This window comes from Aspergillus brunneoviolaceus (assembly GCF_003184695.1).
Source record: "Aspergillus brunneoviolaceus CBS 621.78 unplaced genomic scaffold BO95scaffold_32, whole genome shotgun sequence".
In the NCBI taxonomy this organism is placed as follows: domain Eukaryota; kingdom Fungi; phylum Ascomycota; class Eurotiomycetes; order Eurotiales; family Aspergillaceae; genus Aspergillus; species Aspergillus brunneoviolaceus.
Genome location: NW_020290762.1, coordinates 243,311 through 263,144, shown reverse-complemented (window position 1 = coordinate 263,144; position 19,834 = coordinate 243,311). Strand labels below are relative to the sequence as shown.

Genomic DNA, 19,834 nt, shown 5'->3' with positions numbered 1-19,834 from the left:
CTCCAGCCTATGCTTTGCAATCCATGATGTCTACTTTACCTGTAGCTGCTTTGTGAAAAGGCACTTAGTTACTGACTGTTATGCGCTACCAAATTGCCTCACGTCAAGGCCTAGTAGAGAGATAGTATAGTACTGTACATGGTCACCGCCCGAGATTCAAAATCATCTTACAACAAGCCAACTGACAACATGAAACAATGCCCAAGAGGGAATAAAAAGAACAAGCCAGGCCCAGCCCCCGACACCATCGATGCGATAACTATAAGTACATCTCTCAATACGTGCTGCCTCCCTCCGAACGTGACTGGATCTGAGCGGCCAGAATTTCCGGGTGCCGGTGAACACTGGGCATCAGCCCAAGCCCGACTGCTCTGCGGATAGCCTTGGCCATTCTCCTTTGATTGACTGGGCGCAGACCGGTCTCATTGCGGTGCTTGATCCGGCCCGTGGGAGTCATGTATTCGGACATGATCGAGAAGTTCTGTTAGACGCAAATCTTTCTTAGCAAGATTTCCAAGACTGCCTGCACGACCTCACCGTTGACCTCCGTGTCTCACATACCTTGTACATAGTTAAGGGATTCAAGTTCAGGGAGTCGAAGACATCTGTGGGAGGGGAGTGGCGCACTCTCCACCTTCTCATCTGCGCAGGACTGAGATCGTGAGGTGCATAGATATCACCGGCCTTCCATTCACGGGTCTGGAATCTCTCCAGGGGACGGCTTTCGTTAACGGCCTTCTGGTCTTCGATGAACAACCGACGGGCTCGGCGACGGGATAGTGGAGCTACAATGCGACAAAGGACAGTCAGCGATGCCATCCGCTGGATATAAGCTTGAAGGGAGCTGCAGGCTGACGCAGAATCGAGAGAAACATCATACAGTAAGGTCACATACATTTGCGGTCATTTAGAATCGAAGCATGCGCAGTGGTTGCGGCAGCACTTGAAGCAGCGGTCCAGTTCCAGCGACGAACGGATGCAGCACTAAAGGTCGAGCCGATGGTGCGCAGCGGCGACCAGGAGAACAGGTGGAGGGCCATTATTGGTAAATAGGCAAGGCGACTTGGAGTCTGTGGCTTGCGTCTCAAGCCGGAGAGAATGAGGGTGAGGGTGAAGGTGAAATCGATTTTCGCCTTTCCGGGAAAACCGCCAAGAGCCGCCTCCGAGAGAATAATCGGACCTTCCGCCCTCCTCCTTCGCGTCTTTTGCATTCCCATCCATCTATCCTGATAACTTAAGCTGTTCAACAGCCTCAAATTGCGGACTTATTTGCTCCAAGCCATGGTCCAGAATAGCTTGGCAAGCTCTTATCTCTACCCTCGCTCCCCTCTTGCTGATTAGTAGGTGCTCCACGTCGCACCGCAACGCCAAAATGCAATCCCACCTCACCCGGCGAGTTTTTCGGGCAATTTTGAACAACGAACCGCTTTCATTCTCGCGCTGCCTTCATCGCTCACTGCATACGGTCCGGAATCATAGGCCTCGCAAGCTCGATCTTTTGACCAGCTACCATGGCCAGCGACGCGGGCTCTTCGCGTACAATGTGGTCCCAACGACTAGCCCGCAGTCTTCAACTCTGCCCTCTGAGGTTGGCCTAAAGCCTATGAGAGACCTAATGAGGTCAATGGCCGACAAAAGCAGAGGGCCTACCTTTGAAATTCTAGCCAATGCCTTGAACGACTTTTTGGGGCAACGCGCTGCATCCCCCAGTGTCATTACGCACTTCCATGCCACCCTGCTCTCCGTCACCTGGCATTACATGCGAACTCATGCGGAAGAATTGAACCCCGAGGAATGGCAGAAAACGTTGTCGACTGAGGCTCTCGAAAACATGCTCTTCGTTCTATCACAGGCCAAATGTTTACCTGAATCACAACCGATCGTGCGAAAATTGGCTCGCGCTGCCTTTTCGGAATTGTGCCGTGATCCGTCACCCAATATGAAACATATCAGTCGGTCGGCTTTCATTGCGTATATCAACATACAGGCTTTGAATGGCCACCCGGATGAAGCATGCGACGTTCTAGAGCGGTTCTGGTTCAGGCTGAAGATGGCTCGCCCGACCCCATGGCATGTGGTTATGAAGGGATTTGCGATGGTAGGTGAGAAGCGCCGTTTAGAATGGACAGCCGAGAATCTTGAGAAATTCGACGTCGAGTTCGACCACAGATCTCATGAAGACCTGGTTAAGCTTCTTATCGAAGAGGACTTGTTTACCGCGACAAAAACGATCTACGAATGTCCTCTTTCGAACGGGCAGACGCCCACAGTGGCAGTGAGAGAGGCCGTTATCAAATATGCGACGTTGAACTCCGATACCGCGTGGGCAGCATCGGTGTTCGAGTCACTTTCCAACATGCCGGTCTGCAAGACTCTGGGCATCACCCTCTTTTGGGAAGGGGTGCAAAAGCAGAGTGCAACTGCCGTCTCAGAGAAGGCCAATACTATGATGGCGGGCGACGAGAATGCTAGGAAGGCTCTAACTATCTCATGCGTGAATGATCTGATAGAGTACGCAAACGCGATACAAGACCCTGCTCTAGCTGTCAAATTTGCTGCGTTAGCCTCCCACTGGGCTCTAGAACCTAACACGAGAACGCAGCTTTTGCAGCTGGAATCCTACATCTTAGCGGGTGATACTGGGAGGGCATTGCGCTCCATGGACGATTTGCAGGATCCGGAAGCCATGGCGACCGCGAACATGCCACTAATGAACAAGTTAATCAAACTTCTCTGCCTTTCAGGCCAGGACGATGCGATATTCGACCGCATCTCGGCCTTCCTGGACCCGTTGTTTGACAACAACGTACGGCTAGAGGCAGGGACCGTGGCAGCGATCACACGTATGCTCCTCTACCGACTCGACTGGGAGGGCGTTTCGGCACTGCTCCGGCCACGCCTTGGGCTGTATGACACGGAAGAACGGGCGACGATTCGCAACTCGCTGACCGGGTTCATCTTGGACCTCGAGCAAAAGGACTCCGATGCCTGGGAGACGTATAATCTGCTGCTGCTCGCCTTCCCGGAAACCGGCGTCCGCTCGCGCACCGATATCATGACCTCATTCTTCAAACGCCACCGTAGCGACCTCGCCTACCTCGTTTTCGGCCACATGCGACAGGCCGAGGACTTCGCCCGACGGCCCAAGCCTGACACATACGCCCGCTGCTTTGTCGGCATCGCTCGCACCCAATCCGCAAAGCACCTCCAACTCGTGCACAACATGCTCAAACTCGACGTCGAAGTCGACCTAACCACGCGCGTGCTCGACGGGCTCATGCTCGCCTACGCCTCCTGCGACATGCCCGAGCAGGCAATGAAAGTTTTCCGAAGCATCCTGGAGTCGGACGAGGGTCCGTCCCATAAGACCATCCCTATCTTCTTTGAGACATGCTCCAGGCACAACAACGGTGTTGAGGAAGCCCTCAAGATGATGGACAAGGTCAAGTTGCTGGGCATCGAGCGCAACCGCCAACTGTACATGGCGTATGTCAAAGCTCTGGCCGCCCACTGCGAATTTGACCTCGCCACCGAGGCTCTGGAGAAGATGGAGGTCGAGACTGGCCTCAAGCCGACCCGCAACTCGTTAGTTCAACCCCCCCCCCCCCCTGTCCCTAGACACTCTTACATTCCTCGTCTACGGCTTTACCTGCCGTCATGTCCGCGCGGTTTGGTTAACGTGCCCTCTAGGATCGGCCAATTCTACAACGGGATTCCTTACCAACACTGGAAAGATGAGGTCGAGAAGTGGGCCCGAGCCAAATATCCCGAGCTGTGGGCGCAGCTAGAGCAGATCGAACGCATCGAGCATGACGAGGGCCCACAATTCAATATCGAAATGAAGGAGATTGACATTTAAACGTAAATAGAGCGAGTCCTTTCTGCGGGCGGTTTTGTGCGTACAATGCGATTGAGCGGTTTAGCGGTTCATTGATGGCCGGCGGAGTGAGCCTCCGTGCGTCCATTGCTTTATATGCAGTCATTGTGCCACGCAGATGTGTCACATGTGAGATTCTGGTAGAAAGGGGCATTGCATCACGATTGAGCGACACCGAATGAATAATCAATCTTAAGATCTCCCTTGCTCTTGGTTGTATTTGCATACCATACATCATTCCAAAGCTGCCCATGCTACGGCAAGACGATCTAAATTACTCAATCCATGGAAGAACGGAGAAGACCAAAGGTCCTGAAGATGAATAAATCACTTTATTAGGCTAGGCTCGTAGCAGCTTTTCTGTATTCCACAAAACAACTGACGTCCACTCATAATTAATATATCCATAACAAACTGCATATGTGCAGCAGGCATAACCCGGAAGATGCATATCATCGCACTCTTTAAGGAATCAAGGAAGACTCATGTATATTCGTCTAAAAATCACGTTTACGCCTGGGAGATCTGCGCAAGTCGCTTGGTCATGCTGTCAATCAAGTTAGCGAAGTCACGGCAGCGTCAAAAACAGGGCACTCACAAATCGAAGAAAGAGAATTGGCTTGGGCTGCTACCATATTCGTAAACAAACCGACTGGCGAGGTAGCTACCAAAAATAGCCCGCAGATAATTCTCCGGTACACGCTGAAGGATAGTGTCCAGGCCGATCTTGTTCAGAAGCAGCTTAGGGAGAGCATCGTGGAGAACCGAGCGACGGAGCTCGACATTATCCCACAACTCGGTGTTTTGAAGCTCTTCATCAAGCTTGGTGATCGCGATACTAAGCTGATCGCTGAGCACACTACGCAGCACACCAGTTTGCTCATGCTCGCGCCAAATAGCCTCAAATTCGAGGGTGGCGTTCTGCTTAATCACTTCTTGAACCTGCTTGACATATTCGCTGTAAAAAGTAGGCACCGTGCCGTCCTCACGAATGCACATGTTCTCCACGAACTCGGCATCATCGAAAGACAACGAAGCCAGAACCTCCAGGGAAGACGAGGTCACACCACCCTTGTTGGCGGACGCGTCCTTGAACAGAATACAGCCGGCACGCTCCAAGCGGAGTTTGGCGTCTTGTGTGATGAACAGATTGGCACCTTCGACAATGTAGGGAATGGTGGCTTTGCCATCGTTGATCAGCTTGCCCACGGTGGATAGGTCAATTGATTCGGGGCGACCACCGCAAGGCACAAAGGTGTCATACTGCTGATCATTGCGCAGATGAAACAGGTTGCGGAAGATCATTCCATTGTGGACGAGCTCGCCGCTAGGCAATCTCACGTTACTCTCGTCCACTAAGACTCGGTAACCCTGGGGTGAAAGCTTGGACAGGTCGAACTCCGAAATCGTGACTCGATTCTTAGCCAGTCGGACAAGCTCTTCCTGGTTGAGACCTTGGGGATCAACAATCACACCAGAGCCGTCCACGATGGCAGTGTACTTTTCATTGGCGAGGAGAATCTCGTTGGAGCCTAGATCACCATCGGGACCACCGGTTTGTAGCTTGCGAATGGTGCTGGGATCGATCTTCAACTTGCGGTAGATTCCAAGAACATACTGCCGCACGGACAACGTCGTCATTCCGTAGGTGTCATGAGGAATGCCGCCCAGTCTGGGGCTCTTCCCCGTGAAAAAAGACTTCCACCATGGGGCACCACGATTTCGGGCATGCTCTGTGGCCCAGTCGACCAGCTCAGCCGTGTTCTCATCTGGGCCCATAAATAAGATCTCGTCTTTGCCGTACAGATCAACAATAGGGTCCTTGATGCCAGGACTGACTGGTGGCAGCAAGAGATCAAGGATACTGTCAATATACTTTTCAAAAGCGACACGGGCCTTGTCCTGGTGATTCACGTCGAGCAGGATTACGCCCTTGGCACCGCCTTCGGGAATGTCCTTGTTCTTGCGTTGCTGAGTATTGGCCAGGTTGTAGTTCTCATCGAACAGAGAGCGGGCATTGATGCTGTAGGCTTCCTTGTTCCGGCTCTTGACGATACGAATACCTCCGCGCGCAATATCACGGAACCGGAGATGGAATCCGCGGAACTCGGAGCTAATGACCAGGAACATGCCATATAGAGGTTGGGGATACTCGTGCTCCGGGAGGAAATGAGGGTTGAGCCGGAAGCTGAGGGCCACCTTGGTTGGGGTGAAGAAGTTTGTCTTGAGAATAGAGGCATTAAACACTCGGAAAGCGCTCATGACCATCTCATCATGTTCGTTGGCAGCTGTGCTTGAGATGAGCTGCTTCAGCTTGGGGCCGTCAAGGACCTCGTCAACCTGCAGCCGCAAATAACTTAGCGTAGGAAGGAAATCATCCTCAGCTGGTCCACGGGTCTGCACATAGTGGGTGTTGGCAAAGTCGAGATATAACTTGTGAATGAGTTCCGGATACTTGTTGACGATCTCGGAAATATAATCCGAGGTAAAGGTCTCGGTACGTAGACGCTTCTTAATCTTGGCCAACAACTCCGCGTGAACGCTGTTGCTAGAATCCAAGAGATCGGTCAACGACGTGTACTCAGAACCCAGGCGATTCAAAAATTGCTGAACGAACACCCACGCGCAGTGGGCATAAATCGTCTCTTGCAAGCTGAGCCGACCAACTGCAAAATGATGCTGAAATCTGTTCTGAGGGATGCAATACAAAAGGGAGACCTCCTTGATAATCTGGTGGATCGCCGCCTCGATCGGGGGAAACTTGGCAGCTATCTCCTGATTGGGCAACGGACGAAGATAGAGCGAAATCACCGTGATTCCGTTGGAGAAGTGTTCCAGATACTTTCGTGAACTGGTCAAGCGGTAGTAGTGATACAGATCAGAGAGAGCACTGAAAAGCCCCATGGCCGAGCCTTGCCGGTAAGCAATGACCAGTCTCTTCTCGCGACTCTTTTCAATCTCGAACATCTCAATGACGGGACCAGAGCGGCTGACCGCATTGCTGATGATCTCTTGGTAAATGGCCTTGGTATTGGGGGTGGCCTTCTGCAAGAACCTCTTCTCACCAATGATGTCGATGTTGGTCTCATTGGGATCTGGGTTCGAGTTGACAAACTGACACTTGTAGACGAAGTAGCAACGGAGCTGCTGACCATCATCACCTGGAATCGAGGTAGGCGAGCGGAAAGTCTCTACCCGGTAACTGTTCTCGGGTGTCGAGCCATTGATGTACTTTTTGTCAATCCGCGACTCGTAGCGCGGGCCCTCGACGGAGGAGACACCCGGCTTGCTGGTGTCAATGTAAACCGCGTGATCCTCAGCCTCCTTGTCCAGTCGGATTTCGAGCTTCTTGTCGTCTCGCGCGTAGGCGGCGACCTTGGCGGCGTACAAGGACAGAATTTGCGTAACAATGGCCTCGACAGACTCCGTCTGGAAGTAGGTGTCGTCGATGCCGAGTTGATTGTAAAACCATTCAGTCTCTCCTACAACGAACTCCACTGGAATGAAACCCTTCTTTTCCAGCTGATCCATGACTGCGGATGCAAATAGGTCAGATACCAACCTAGTGCGCGAGCTCTTAGTTCAAGTAATCACTTACCCTGTTCCATCTGCTTCTCCTTGCCCTCGAACTTGGCAGCCACATAGCCGGGATCTTCCTCGGACAAGATCCGATGTGAACCGCCGCCGGGGATTCCCAGGTGGGTGGGTTGTGGGGAAGGTTGACGGATGCTTGAGCCGGCTACACTCTCGAGGATTTTGTTGTGTGGGTGACGTTGGAAGCCGATGGGGGTGCCAGCTCCCGAGTAAGCGCCGTCGTTACTGCCATAGAGCTTGGGGCCGGCCCGCACGGGCAGAGAGTTGGCGCCATTGAGTTGGCCATCGGGGATGGGCGAGGATGAAGGTGCGGGGGACACCATTGTGAGTGTTGTGACTTTTATGACGGGGGGTCTTTGAGGTTGTGTGTAATTCAAGTGGTATGTTCAGTGGACAAGGTTCGGCTTGTGAAGTCTGGAACGGTATGAGCACTGCAGCCAACCCAGGCAACCGCAAATGGTGAAATTCCAAAGGAGAAGTTTGAATAGTGCATTTGTTGAAAGAAAGGGAAAAGAACAGAAGGGGAGTTGAAAACAAAGACAGACGAAGTCGAGGACAAGATAACACGCAAGCGATGAAGAACGAACGCACCTAGCTCCAAGTTGTGTTTGAGACAAAAGCAATAGAGGCGGATTCTTGAATTCTTTGAACTGGTCAGTAGGTGGTGGGGGGAGACAGGCTTATCAGACAGGAAGGGACGGCTTTTACAGTTGTCAAGCTCAGCCATGCAATGCAGTCGACACGTCAACCGCAATTGAGAGAAAGGCAGATAAGAAAAAAGTAGGTCGACGATTGTATTGATTGCGTGAGATGCTCAATCTTTTCTTTTTCGAAAGTTGGAAAGAGAACTCAGAGAGACGAGTGGGTGACTTAGTAGGGAAGAAGAAGGAGGAGGAGGAGGAGGAGAAAGGATGATCAGTTAGAAGAATTATGCTACAAGCAAAACAAATGACTTCATCAAAATGTGTAATGTGTGAGTGGGAGGAATACTGGGGAAGGCGACCCTTTATATGACTGATTCAAAAATCTTTTGAAGAGATGATCTCAGTCTGGAAGAAAGGCTTTTTTTTATTATTTATTTATTAATTATCACGCAGTGTCATGTAAGTTAATTATTTGTTTGGGTGGTAAAGACGGATAAGTTACAAAGAGTCTCCAGTTATGATGCTGGATGATGTTACGACATACTACATACACTAACTTACTAGATGCTAGTAGTAAGTAGTATGAGAGGAGATAAGTGAACTAACTAGTCGCAATAGCCGGTGCTATGCGATCGGCCAGGAACGGGGGGGGGGGGGGAAAAGCGCAGCTTCCCGGTCCGGGGCAACTTGTGGTAAGATACTGCTGGTATTGGTACGGTCTCATACATCACATTCAGGTATCGTACCTACCCTACAGGTGGATCGACCACCCCGGGTGGTCCTTTGTGGCTATACTCCGTAGTTAACTGTGCTGTGGCTGATTCTTTTGACATTGATTTTCCTCTACCACATGACACATACTCCGTAACTAGTTAGATTGAAAGGAAAAGGAAAAGAGATATGAGATTCCTCAGTGACTATGGTAGAGAATCATTTCTATACTCTAGCTCTTCACTCAAAAGACACGAATCTATCTCCACTGCATGACATTGATTGTTACTTACTGGTTCTACGTACTTCGTACTCCGTACAGTATTGTCGACGCCAAGGGAAGCAAGCCTGGAGCTGAGTGGGCCAGGACTTGCCTGTTTGGACGACGAGCCAGACTCACTCGGATGGCGCGAGTGAGGTAAAAGAGGTCAACTTGGAAGGAAAATGCCGCATCTATCATTTTTCATTGGCCTGGGAACCCGGGGCAGGTGGAGAGAGGGGGCCTAATTTTGGAAATTCCATCTCCATAATTACCTCAGCTCCTGGTCGGTGGTTTGAAAGATGCGGTAGATAGATAGATAGATAGATGGATGGATAGCTGTATAGATAGATGGATACGTAAATATAGATACATGAGTAGGTATGAGCTGAAAGATCTATTTTGGGAGGGAAGAATGAGTTGCAGCGAGAGACATGAAGAATCATGTCCAGGAACCCGGGGGAGATCGAGGGGCTGGAATTTCCAATGCTCTAACTATAGATAAAGTAGCCAGGGGTTTGAGAACTAGGGACAGTAGGGCGTATAGTCAGCCCAGGTAGCTAGTTTACTATATGAGTAGTAAAGTTCTGAGTACGACCACGCTGGGATAGGGCCTTATCAGGCTCCAGACTATCAAAGAATAATCATATTAAAGAACTTGGAACAGAACCTAACAGACCAGACCGGCAACATTCCAGGCCGTTACGGGTAGTCAGTTAGTTAGTTGGTTGGGTGTGTCAGCTGACCGGACCGGGTTTGGATGTGTCATGGTTTGTGACCGCCCGGTTTCCGGTGCGTAATATGAATCATCGAAAATGCCGCATCGCCATTCTCGGCGTTTCGCTCCTCGTCTCGGCGAGATTTGTGATTGTATCTGATGGAGTATGTATGTGATCGTGATTATGGAGTAAGATGAGGAATCTGCATGTAGTGTGTACTGTATATACTCATACCGAATACTATTATGTAGCAGTAGGCCAGCCTGAAGGACGAAATATAAACAGTACCTAGGGTATCAACCTTTAACTAAATGCACTGTACTTACTATACAGGAAGGGTAACTACTGTACTTTTTCTATTGAATGGATCAGTCACTAACTCACAAGTTCATGACGGAGTCATGTGCAGTTCCAATTGCGGGGGAAGCAGCCAAGTCGACTCGGAATCGGTTCCTGGATCGATTCCCGATCCAGGCGCTCTCCAGTTTTTCTCCAGGGGGTAATGGGGGTTTGGAGCAATGTCCAGGTGCATTTTTTGCGGGGGAGGTATCTAGTATGAGAAAACCCCTCTCTATTGCGGAAGTTCCCATGAGTTCTCATTATTAAATTATCAAATGGCTCAACCCAGTCGCCGGCAATTACCCCATCAAAATTCAAGAGATCAAGAGATGCTCCCCGACTTTTCCCCAGGATCCTTCATCCCCCTCCCGCCCTCCCTCCTCCCAGTCTCTCTCTTTTTTCGCCCCTCTCTCTCTCCGCGGGACTGACTCCCCTTCTGAGTTTTTGCTAGTAGGGTGATCGTCGGCCTTCCGTCCTGCAAACAACCTTGCCCTAAATGGGGAGAACCCCGGACCGGCTGAGGAGGGGGAAGAATGGCTGGGAAAGATCCATGAAACTCAAGTAGTAATATACTAATCTATCCATGATTAAGTTACGTACCTTGGAGTCTAGCCCACTGGATCCATGCGGGATACTTTTTCCTACCCCAAACGGACACCAGGATGACGCAGATCTGAAAGAGAGAAAATGGAACGGAATGGAGAAACGAGTCATCTCCTCTCCGCCGTAGCATACGGTAAGTGAAAGTCGAGCTATTGTTGAATACTGTTGAATAGCCCACTCGGACAGCCTTGCATAGCCGTCGCTTGATTGCTCAAATCGGTCAGCTGCACACCAGCACGAGGGACAATCCCAAGAGGTCCAGCAACCACTAATCGCCAGCAATACGGAGTACTTGAATTCGCAAAATTCGAGCTGCGCTCCTAGAGGGCCGCAGCAGCAGGGGAAATGCATGCTCGGTGTCGGGGAAATGGTATCGAACGAATCCGGCTGAGTGGACAGAGTCACGAGAGGGAACGACGAAAGCATGCTGAATAACGAACTTACTGCTTCTACTAGTAAATATCTCACGGACCGCAGACTTGCTCAATGCAGCAAGCAATCACTGAACTGCAAGGCGTGATGCTTACAACGAGATTTTGTTATTGGATACGCGTTCGACCCAACGCTCTGCATCCGTGCCCGAAAGCCACTAATTCCTCATCCATGCACCACGCGTCTTCTGAACCCTTCGGATGGATCCTGGATTTTGCAGAGGTCTCGTTTGTACTCGGATGCGCAGGTCGAGTTTGGCTAGATGATGCCGACCAGCTAGCGCGAAGCCTCAAAATATGCCAATATGCATGTGTGACTGTGGGGGAGAATCTCAACTGGCCATAAACTCTTACGAATAGCATGTAGACACTCTACGGACACACGAACACCAGCGAACACCTATTTTCATTTCTGGTCTGGTACAAAGAGCTGGATTATATCATACATCCTTCACGACTACCGCTTCTTGATGCTCACGTCAAGGTTGCCCACAGCCCACGCGGCTACAAATACTGTGAAGAGACCAGCAGTGATAGTCACCGGCTTGCGCAATTCATCCCACAAGGAATAATCGTAGGTCACCTAGTTCAATTGTCAGTATGCTTTCGACTCGAGTCAGGTTTAGATGATTGTCAAGGAACTTACCACAATCTGAGAGTCGCGAGCTTCATCCGTCAGTCCATTGATGGTTAGGCTCAATGCCGTCCGTCCCAGAGTGTCCATGAACGTCTTGTGCTCGGACACGTCGGCCTGGATCTGGCTGGAGCTAGGGAGTCCATTGCTGGAAGCCTTTTCCAGCATCTCCCAGCGAACATTCCGGGCGCCTTCGGGAAGGATCACTCGCACAACGACCTTCTCATACTGGATGCCCTCGGAGGCCTTGGGTCCTTCGATGAAGGGAACCTTGAGCACGTAAGAGTCAGAACTGCCGACGGGCCGACGAAGGAACGTGGAGAGGTCGTTGTTCCAGCCGACGCGGAAACTATAGTTCCAGCCACCAAAGATGGGGAAACGGGGGCGAAGCTCCAATGATGCGTCGCGGCTCGGAACCTTCCCGGGACGGTAGCGGCTTGTAGAAACATTGCCGATGTCATCGATAAAATAAGGGTCCACGGAGCCGGGCTTCAGGGGGTACTTCAGCTCGCGAATAGAGGAAGAGGGGAGTTGCTGGTAACTGCTGAGGGTCCATTCCACGCGCGAAAAGTGGTCCAAGAGTTCAGAGCCATTGTTGCGCAGCCAATAGCGCTCCTCCGTGGCCAGGTTGCCGCCCCAATGAGAAACCTCCAGGTCGCGCTCCAGCAGCGAAGCCGTGATGACTGGCTTGGTGAACTCATAGCGAACGACGATCGGGTAAGTAGTACCGGGCGCAACCTGAGCCGTGTCATAGGGTCCGTACGTGTAGCTGGTACCCAGACGCTCCGGGTCCGCACCCGACTTCAAGTCCGTGGTCGTATATTCCGGGACATTGGTGCTGGGAAGCTTGAGCTTGGTCTTCTGCGTCACTGTCGTGTATGCTGAAGGAGCATAGGCGGAGAACGAATAAGTGAGGTACTGTCGGTCCATCTGTTTGATAGCGGCCGGGCGCGGGCTGAAAGAGTTGAGGACAGAGTAGGAGATTCCCAAAGTGATCTGAGAGGAGGGCGGCAGGGGTTCGGAGAAGTGAACGATGTAGTATTGGAGATCCCTGTTCGTCAAATTTAGCATACATCAGTCTTAATTCGCCGGGGGAGTATGGAGGAGTGCTTGCGGATCAAGCAACCGTGGCATCGTCACCGGCATCACCACCAGCCGACGAGCCATTGGCGACTAGAATGACCAACTCACCTGCTTGAGTCAATTTCAGTAGCTTGCACATCGAGCCTGCCCTTCTCCGGAGCTGATTTATCGCGGACTTCGAGGACTCCGACCTTATCGTAGAGGTCGGATGGCAAAGCCAAATAGTAGTCACTCTGAGCTTGCTTGGCCACATTCTCGACCACGACATTGATGGTCTCACGGAGGTAGCTCTTCTCCAAATTGGTGTTTCGGACCAAATTGGTATTCTTGAATACTTGAGCGGGCTTGAAGTCGCTGGGAAGAGCGACTGGCGAGCTTGACGATGTGGAATCGGCGCATACAAAGCTGCTGGTGGATAGAAACAGTCCGCACAGCGCGGTGAGTGCGGAAAAGGGCCTCATTGTGACAAATGGGCGGCCGTGAAGCAGACCGCGCCTAAAACACAATGTCTCTCGCCAGGAGAAAATTGAGAAAAGAGAAAAAAAAAAAAAAAAGAGATATAATCAGCACTGAAGAATGAGAGGCAAGTCAAGAGGGAATTGGGCGAGCGGGAAAGAGACGCGGAGATGCTGAGGTGTCCCGATTCGGGGCGATTACGAGTTCCGGCCGGACTTCTCCACCCGCTAGCTAATCCGCAACCTAACCTCCTTCTCCGCCTTTCCGCCATTCTTATCACCAAACCTGAAACAGATGAACGGGCCATATTATTATATTCTTTCCTGCATCGGTTGTCCTCCCTGGCCACCGCGCACCTCCAACCAGTCCTCATCTCCTCTAAGATGCTCATATGAGCTCGAGCTTTTGCAATTGTCTGAGAGATCTGTCATTCGAATATCGAATTTATCAAGTCTTGTGCAACAGCTGTCAAATGCTCGCCTCTCGAGTGGCCGCTCGCACATGCGGGCGGACAGTGAGAACCGCAGGCCTACCTCGACGGTACCATGGCCTTGTTAATAGTAAATTGTTCAAAGTATCGGAGGAGGTTCGCGATGCCGTCGCCACGGGGAGACCTGTGGTGGCCCTTGAATCAACCATCTATACACATGGTAAAGCTCTCATCAGGCGTGTCACAGTAGATCGGCCGAGACATTGCTGACAAGAGCAGGATTCCCCTATCCGGAAAGTGTCGCATTGGCAACGCTGTTGGAATCTGTAGTACGTGCCAATGGCGGCGTTCCTGCTACCATCGGAGTTCTCTATGGCGAAGCCCGGGTTGGCCTCAACGCAGAAGAGCTCATCGAGTTAGCATCTACTGCGGAGAAGAAGAACGCTTTGAAAGTGTCCCGGAGGGATCTGGGATACATTTGTGGTCTAGTAAGGCAAAAAGTCTGTAGCTGGCTTGGAATTGTTGATCTAACTTTGTATCAGGGACTAGCTGGCAAAAGACTACACGGGGGTACAACAGTGTCCGGCACGATGGTGCTGGCTCATCTGGCTGGAATCAAGGTCTTCGGAACGGGAGGCTTAGGTCCGTACTTCCAAGCTAGGGCAGTTCTCAAACAAGCTGACTTGTCATAGGAGGCGTACATCGCGGTGGAGAAAATTCGATGGACATCTCTGGTGCGTAGAATTATCCTTGCTATCTTCTTCCCCGCTAATGTTGATATAGCTGATCTCACCGAGCTGGGACGAACGCCAGTGGCAGTCGTCAGCTCTGGGTGTAAGAGCTTCCTGGATATCCCGCGTACCCTGGAGTATCTCGAGACAGAGGGAGTCTGCGTGGGGACCTTTGCAGATGGCCGTCAAGGGGCCGTGGATTTCCCCGCCTTCTATACTCGCGACAGTGGCATCAAGAGTCCGAAGATCATCCATGATGAGGCTGAAGCGGCCGCAATTATCTGTAAGTGGCACATCACAGGAGTTCCTGTTTACTCTTGGAGGTATCTCTGTATTCTCGCCAATCGGCGTTTGTCAGCACTGTGCGATGAGGCCGCTAATTCCATCACAGACGCGCAAACACAGATTCCTGTCTCGTCCGGTATTCTCCTTGCCAACCCTGTCCCCCTCGAGCATTCGATTGCAAAAAGTGAGACGGATGGCATCATCGATGAGGCCATTCGTCTTGCAGAAGTCGAGGGGCACCAAGGGAGTGACAATACGCCATTCGTACTTGCAAAGATCAAGGACCTAAGTGGTGGGAAGAGTGTAGTAGCCAACCGAGCCCTTGTCGAGGCCAATGTGGAGCGTGCAGCCAAGGTAGCTCTGGAACTCTCGAAACTCGAGCGATCTGGCGGGTCATTGAACGAACGGTGAGTACTCATGTTTTTTTTTAGCTCAGCATAGAGACACCCTAATGTCGAGATGGTCGGCGCAGATACATGCCAGCTATCTCCGAGACCACTGGGGCTGACCGAGCAACTGCAGAAGCAGAGCTGGATCTCAGTTCGACCACTGAACAGTTGACCAAGGGTGTTGCCAAGGCGGACATTGTTGTGGCAGGCTCGCTGGCAATTGATTTGTCCTGTGACTTTAGTCCTACTGAGTCAACAACCTCTCCCGTCTTAGAGACATCCAATCGCGCAGTCATCGGACAAAGCCTTGGAGGGGTGGGTCACAATGTGGCTATCGCGGCGAAATATCTCAACAGCTCTGTTCTCTTCTGCAGTATAGTTGGGGACGATTTAAGTGGCCGCACCGCGCTCGCTTCCCTCCGCGATGAGAAGCTGCCCATAGCCGGTATTCGTGTTCTTCCTGCATCATCAGGAGCGCGTACTGCGCAGTATGTGGCCGTCAACGATGCAAAGAAGGATCTCGTTGTCGCTATGGCGGATATGGCTATTATGGAATTGCCCGCACAAAGTCTAGATTTTGACGGATTCTGGGAGCCATTAATTGCGCAAGCTCAACCAAAATGGGTGGTTGTGGACGCGAACTGGAGCCCAGAAGTGCTTGTAAAGTGGATGACAGTTGCAAAGAAGCATGGGGCTCGAACGGCCTTCGAACCCGTCTCGACCGCCAAGAGCCGTCGGTTGTTCGGCCGGCGCTCCGCTGCCGTCACGCCTTCCGAATGTGCTCCCAATAATACCGTCAGTCTTGCGGCACCCAACCAGATGGAGCTGACAGAGATGTACGCGGCCGCGCGGGATAATGGTCTTCTCGACTCCGAAGACTGGTGGCATGTCATTGACGCGATGGGGATGTCTGCGTCTGGATCGCGAGACCGATTGGTAGCCATGACCTCGGCCGAGCTCGTGGATCAAGGCATTCCGCAGCAAAGCATCCAGCTTCTTCCATTTATCCCGTGCATTATCACCAAGCTGGGCAGGCAAGGCGTCCTTCTCACACAGCTTCTCCGTCCGGGAGACGCGCGTCTGACCAGTCTGGACACCGCCCCATATATCCTATCCCGTGCGCCCACCCCCCATGCAGTGATCGGGGGAGTATACATGCGTTTGTTCTCCCCAGCAGCGGTACTTGCGGAGGAAGATATTGTCAGTGTCAATGGGGCTGGAGATACTCTCTTGGGGGCGGTAGTAACGGGTTTGGCCCGCGGCCATGTGGTAGAAGAGGTGCTGTCTTTGGCGCAGGAAGCCAGTGTTCTGACGCTTCAGTCCCCTGGCGGCGTGAGTCGCGAAATCCGCAAGCTCAACTTTCCATGATATCGAGGATTTCATTGAGATCGAGCCTCCTTTTTACCTCATAAATGCACAGTTGATGTTGCTATTGGAACAAATCACAGCCATCATGCTCATCACACAATTGTCTATCATAAGAGAATTCTACAGCCAGAAGATGGTCAAGTCCCACGCTATGCCGTACCATAAAGTCATCATATATAGTAGCAAAAACCATCAAGCTCAATACCAATTTAGACAGTAATCCTCTCCACCGCTTCTGCCCCAACCACCGGCAACCGCTCGACGATTTTTGTCCCTGCGCGATTCAACCCCGTGGGGCTGAACCCAGCCGGCACAACCGCCGGATCCAACAAGCCGATCTGCAGTAAGACGCTCGCTTGATCCCAATAGATATTAAGACGGGCGACTTTCCCCGCGCAGAAACTCGCCGTCATGACGAGGGCGATGCGCACGGGCCGACCCGTCGGTGGAACCGAGGGCAACAACCACGGAATCTCTTCGCTATGGGTGAACGAAAAGTGCAGCTCATCGACGATGCGATCCGCGCCGGTAGTGCGTGAGAGGAGGCGAATCCGTTGATCAGGAGGACCCGTCGGCAGGAATTGGGTGGTGAAGAATTGGGTGAGGGATTTGGGGGTGCTGCCTAAATCATATCAGATACAAATGTTATATATACCCGGTTATATGAATTATTGTTTCGACTCACCTCCCATCATAGTCGGCACACAATTCACCAGTGGAGTTCCCAGAGAGGTATGGTCGTCATCACTGGGCCCCGATGCGTTCAACTGAACACCACTACTGCTCCCTATCATCAGCCCGACAATTTGGGCCGCCAAGCGCTCTCGCTCATCTGTCACCGCAGTAGACGAGTCTTGTTGCTGACCGGCCATGGTGCAAGTCTCCGACGACGCCGCCAGACACCGCCAGTATTCTTCCCAGACGGTCTCTACATCCGGGACCTTCCATCCCCCGCCGTTCCCGGGCCAGCCGAACCCGCGCTTCAGGGCCTCGAGGGCTCGCGACCAGGCTAATCGCGCGGCGATGCCGTCGTAGTTTGGTGAGGAGGGCTCCGCAAACCCTGCGTTGGATTCTGGGTAGAAGAAGGAGTGACAGCGGTGACGCTTGCGGGTATGGGTGGGTGCGGAGGGCTCGGGGCCGGCTGAGCAGCGGTCTCCGGCGAGATGAATCTGGATGGGAAGAAGGGTCACCGATGGAGGGTAGGTCGTTGGCGCAGTGGAGGAAGAGGTCGTCGTGTTGGCATTTGTAGGAGCAGTAAGAACTTTGCTAATGGGACTGCCGTTTGCGTTGATGGACAGATGGTCGAGGCAGTTGTCGAAGTCATGGGGGTAGTAGGCCACCAGAGCGCAAAGTCGGGGGAAGGGGTTGGTGGATGTTGCTGGTTGATGGTGAGACTCGAGAAGCAGTGAGGCCGGTTTGTTGTAGGCTAGCGAGGAATCCTTTAGCTACAGTTTCACAATGTACGGACATCTACCCAGAGAATCTCTGGGTTGTACTAGTCGAAAGGGCAAAAAAGGGTGTCTGACCGACCACGGCATATCGTTCTCCGGGCTCAAGATCATCCTCCCGTTCGTGCAGGAGATACTCGAGGTCTTTTCGATCTCGCTCGCGGTCTGTGTGATATCTCCCAGGGAAGGGCAAATATTCAACATCGAAACCCTCTGCACGGAGTCGGGCTATGATGCCGGCGTCGAATTCGAGGGTATCGGAGGTCAGATACAGCCGACGGGGCGCACCAGTGTCTGAATCTTTGCGACGAAGGTCGACACCGGGGGTTGATTGGAGAGGAGTTGTGCCAGAAGAACTACTTCGACGTCGTCGAAAATGCTGGCGGAGGCGTTCCATGGGGGAGAGCAATATTGGATTAGGGTTGACTGAGAATGGGTCAGACAGCAAAGAGTTATGTACATTTAAGTCAGAAAATCGAGAGCGGTATTGAGGAAAGCGGTCCAAATATAGATTGAGAAAATCCGACTGCCTCAAGATCAGGCAGGCGTGTGGCATGCTGGGCTGACGTCGACGAGTTTTGCCCAGTTTCTTGGGTCGACGTGGAACCAGCCGGAGTTCCGCTTGGCCTCTTGGGAAGACCACAGAGGTGATTCATCAGTTTGGCCTGCAAGATGGAATGTATAGTAGATTGTATGGTGTAAATTGTAATTGTATATGTAGGTGTATCTGCATGTTGTGTGGATGTCTATATATCGCTCATCGTCGATCAGTGGGACGGCGATCAATAGCCGTTCCGTTCCGGGGTGTCTCTCCCTCTCTAAATCTAAATGCACATGATCAATGTGAATTAGCACATCTGTGCACAAACGCACCATTATGACGCATGCCCGTTATTGTGATTCGAACCGGGTCAGCCACTGGCGCGCCTCTCTTACGTCCTCCGCGCATTCTTCCCCGGCCAGATAGCACGCATATGCTGGCCGCTGCAGACTCCGCCGCGCCACCTCACAGTCCAGGCGAATATCCTCCACCAATGCCTCAAGTGATACATAATCGTACTCTGGTCGGATGTACCCCAAGATCAATAGGCGCAGGTCTGTACCATAGAAGTCCGGGAGCTTGTGGAATTTCGTGGGACCGCCGCCCGCGGTGGGGGACGGCGCCGAGAGAGATGGCATGATATGAATTTCCTAGCATCACCGGGAGGTCAATTACTGAAAAATGGAGCCCGAAAGGAAGGGATGCCTTACAATCGACCGTGTCTGGTTTTTATAAAAAGGATTGTACCCAATGCTCAACACGGCCGGTCGGATCGGCGACGAGGCATCCTCGAAGGCGAATCGGGCCGGATCCAAGGCGACCACCCCGTAGTAAACGCCCACCTGCAGGTCCGGATATGCAGCGAGGCCCTCGGCCGGAATGTTGGCGGTGGGGATACCCAACTGCAAGATGAACGCATGGTCAGCCTCACACTGCACGTTGGGTCCGGCGGACTTCAATCACCTCTTTGCTGCCCCGCCCAAAGCCCTTGATCACCAGGCCGGCCAGGCGGATGGGATAGGGAGGCTCCGGGCCTCCATCAGGCCCGGTTACAGGATCACGAGGGCCATCCGGTCGCATGTTCGGTCTGCTGGTGCGGGAGTAAGAGTGAGGGAGGAAATGAAGGGGAACTGGAATGGACAAGCTGCTGTTGTTGGGATTTCAAAGGAAGAGACCGAAAGATTACGAAGAGGGAAAGCGGCGATAAGAAGCCGATGCGATGCCGGGGGGAGCAAGCGGGCGGGCGGGCGGTGAGGACGTCACCAATTGGCAAGCAGATCTCATTCATCATC

General features: G+C 52.2%; 7 protein-coding genes across 7 annotated transcripts; 2 read left to right on the top strand and 5 right to left on the bottom strand.

Moving 5' to 3' along the window:
• Positions 1-61: 61 nt before the first annotated feature.
• Positions 62-1,103, bottom strand: BO95DRAFT_442637 (mitochondrial 37S ribosomal protein bS18m). The gene is made up of 3 exons (XM_025586476.1): positions 896-1,103; positions 562-785; positions 62-481 (listed from the first exon to the last, which is right to left on the bottom strand). The coding sequence occupies exons 1-3, from the start codon at positions 1,038-1,040 to the stop codon at positions 275-277; spliced, it is 576 nt and encodes a 191-aa protein (XP_025442478.1). The 5' UTR covers positions 1,041-1,103; the 3' UTR covers positions 62-274.
• Positions 1,104-1,226: 123 nt separating this feature from the next.
• Positions 1,227-4,081, top strand: BO95DRAFT_413267 (putative mitochondrial respiratory complex I chaperone (Cia84)). The gene is made up of 2 exons (XM_025584273.1): positions 1,227-3,585; positions 3,691-4,081. Exons 1-2 carry the CDS (start codon positions 1,373-1,375, stop codon positions 3,857-3,859), a joined length of 2,382 nt encoding a protein of 793 aa, XP_025442477.1. The 5' UTR covers positions 1,227-1,372; the 3' UTR covers positions 3,860-4,081.
• A 306-nt stretch (positions 4,082-4,387) lies between these two features.
• BO95DRAFT_463544 (glutamate dehydrogenase (NAD(+))) lies at positions 4,388-7,794 on the bottom strand (the record flags this gene model as incomplete). The annotated part of the gene is made up of 3 exons (XM_025588995.1): positions 4,388-4,424; positions 4,476-7,410; positions 7,476-7,794. The coding sequence occupies 3 exons, from the start codon at positions 7,792-7,794 to the stop codon at positions 4,388-4,390; spliced, it is 3,291 nt and encodes a 1,096-aa protein (XP_025442476.1).
• Positions 7,795-10,522: 2,728 nt separating this feature from the next.
• BO95DRAFT_127923 (uncharacterized protein) lies at positions 10,523-11,253 on the bottom strand. Its single transcript, XM_025580489.1, has one exon. It carries the CDS (start codon positions 11,170-11,172, stop codon positions 10,636-10,638), a length of 537 nt encoding a protein of 178 aa, XP_025442475.1. The 5' UTR covers positions 11,173-11,253; the 3' UTR covers positions 10,523-10,635.
• A 311-nt stretch (positions 11,254-11,564) lies between these two features.
• Positions 11,565-13,452, bottom strand: BO95DRAFT_442633 (dolichyl-diphosphooligosaccharide--protein glycotransferase subunit OST1). Its single transcript, XM_025586475.1, has 3 exons — positions 13,003-13,452; positions 11,824-12,862; positions 11,565-11,760 (listed from the first exon to the last, which is right to left on the bottom strand). The coding sequence occupies exons 1-3, from the start codon at positions 13,353-13,355 to the stop codon at positions 11,635-11,637; spliced, it is 1,518 nt and encodes a 505-aa protein (XP_025442474.1). The 5' UTR covers positions 13,356-13,452; the 3' UTR covers positions 11,565-11,634.
• A 189-nt stretch (positions 13,453-13,641) lies between these two features.
• BO95DRAFT_482040 (pseudouridine-5'-phosphate glycosidase/carbohydrate kinase family protein) lies at positions 13,642-16,553 on the top strand (the record flags this gene model as incomplete). Its single annotated transcript, XM_025590230.1, has 6 exons — positions 13,642-14,000; positions 14,060-14,268; positions 14,323-14,422; positions 14,564-14,794; positions 14,903-15,203; positions 15,269-16,553. Exons 1-6 carry the CDS (start codon positions 13,742-13,744, stop codon positions 16,551-16,553), a joined length of 2,385 nt encoding a protein of 794 aa, XP_025442473.1. The 5' UTR covers positions 13,642-13,741.
• Positions 16,554-16,762: 209 nt separating this feature from the next.
• On the bottom strand, positions 16,763-19,622 carry BO95DRAFT_453050 (dienelactone hydrolase; the record flags this gene model as incomplete). Its single annotated transcript, XM_025588188.1, has 8 exons — positions 16,763-16,810; positions 16,871-17,175; positions 17,239-17,979; positions 18,080-18,427; positions 18,857-18,858; positions 18,909-19,192; positions 19,253-19,444; positions 19,506-19,622. The coding sequence occupies 8 exons, from the start codon at positions 19,620-19,622 to the stop codon at positions 16,763-16,765; spliced, it is 2,037 nt and encodes a 678-aa protein (XP_025442472.1).
• Between the last annotated feature and the right edge of the window lie 212 nt (positions 19,623-19,834).

Bases quoted from the DNA above. Each gene is read 5' to 3' on its own strand.
- BO95DRAFT_442637 (XM_025586476.1), bottom strand. From the start codon at position 1,040: ATGGCCCTCCACCTGTTCTCCTGGTCGCCGCTGCGCACCATCGGCTCG. The intron at 786-895 runs GTATGTGACCTT...GTCGCATTGTAG, and splicing joins GATTCTAAATGACCGCAAAT to CTCCACTATCCCGTCGCCGA. The intron at 482-561 runs GTATGTGAGACA...TGCGTCTAACAG, and splicing joins ATCCCTTAACTATGTACAAG to AACTTCTCGATCATGTCCGA.
- BO95DRAFT_413267 (XM_025584273.1), top strand. From the start codon at position 1,373: ATGCAATCCCACCTCACCCGGCGAGTTTTTCGGGCAATTTTGAACAAC. The intron at 3,586-3,690 runs GTTAGTTCAACC...CGTGCCCTCTAG, and splicing joins CTCAAGCCGACCCGCAACTC to GATCGGCCAATTCTACAACG.
- BO95DRAFT_127923 (XM_025580489.1), bottom strand. From the start codon at position 11,172: ATGCTTTCGTCGTTCCCTCTCGTGACTCTGTCCACTCAGCCGGATTCG.
- BO95DRAFT_442633 (XM_025586475.1), bottom strand. From the start codon at position 13,355: ATGAGGCCCTTTTCCGCACTCACCGCGCTGTGCGGACTGTTTCTATCC. The intron at 12,863-13,002 runs GTGAGTTGGTCA...TTTGACGAACAG, and splicing joins ACTGAAATTGACTCAAGCAG to GGATCTCCAATACTACATCG. The intron at 11,761-11,823 runs GTAAGTTCCTTG...CAATTGAACTAG, and splicing joins CTCGCGACTCTCAGATTGTG to GTGACCTACGATTATTCCTT.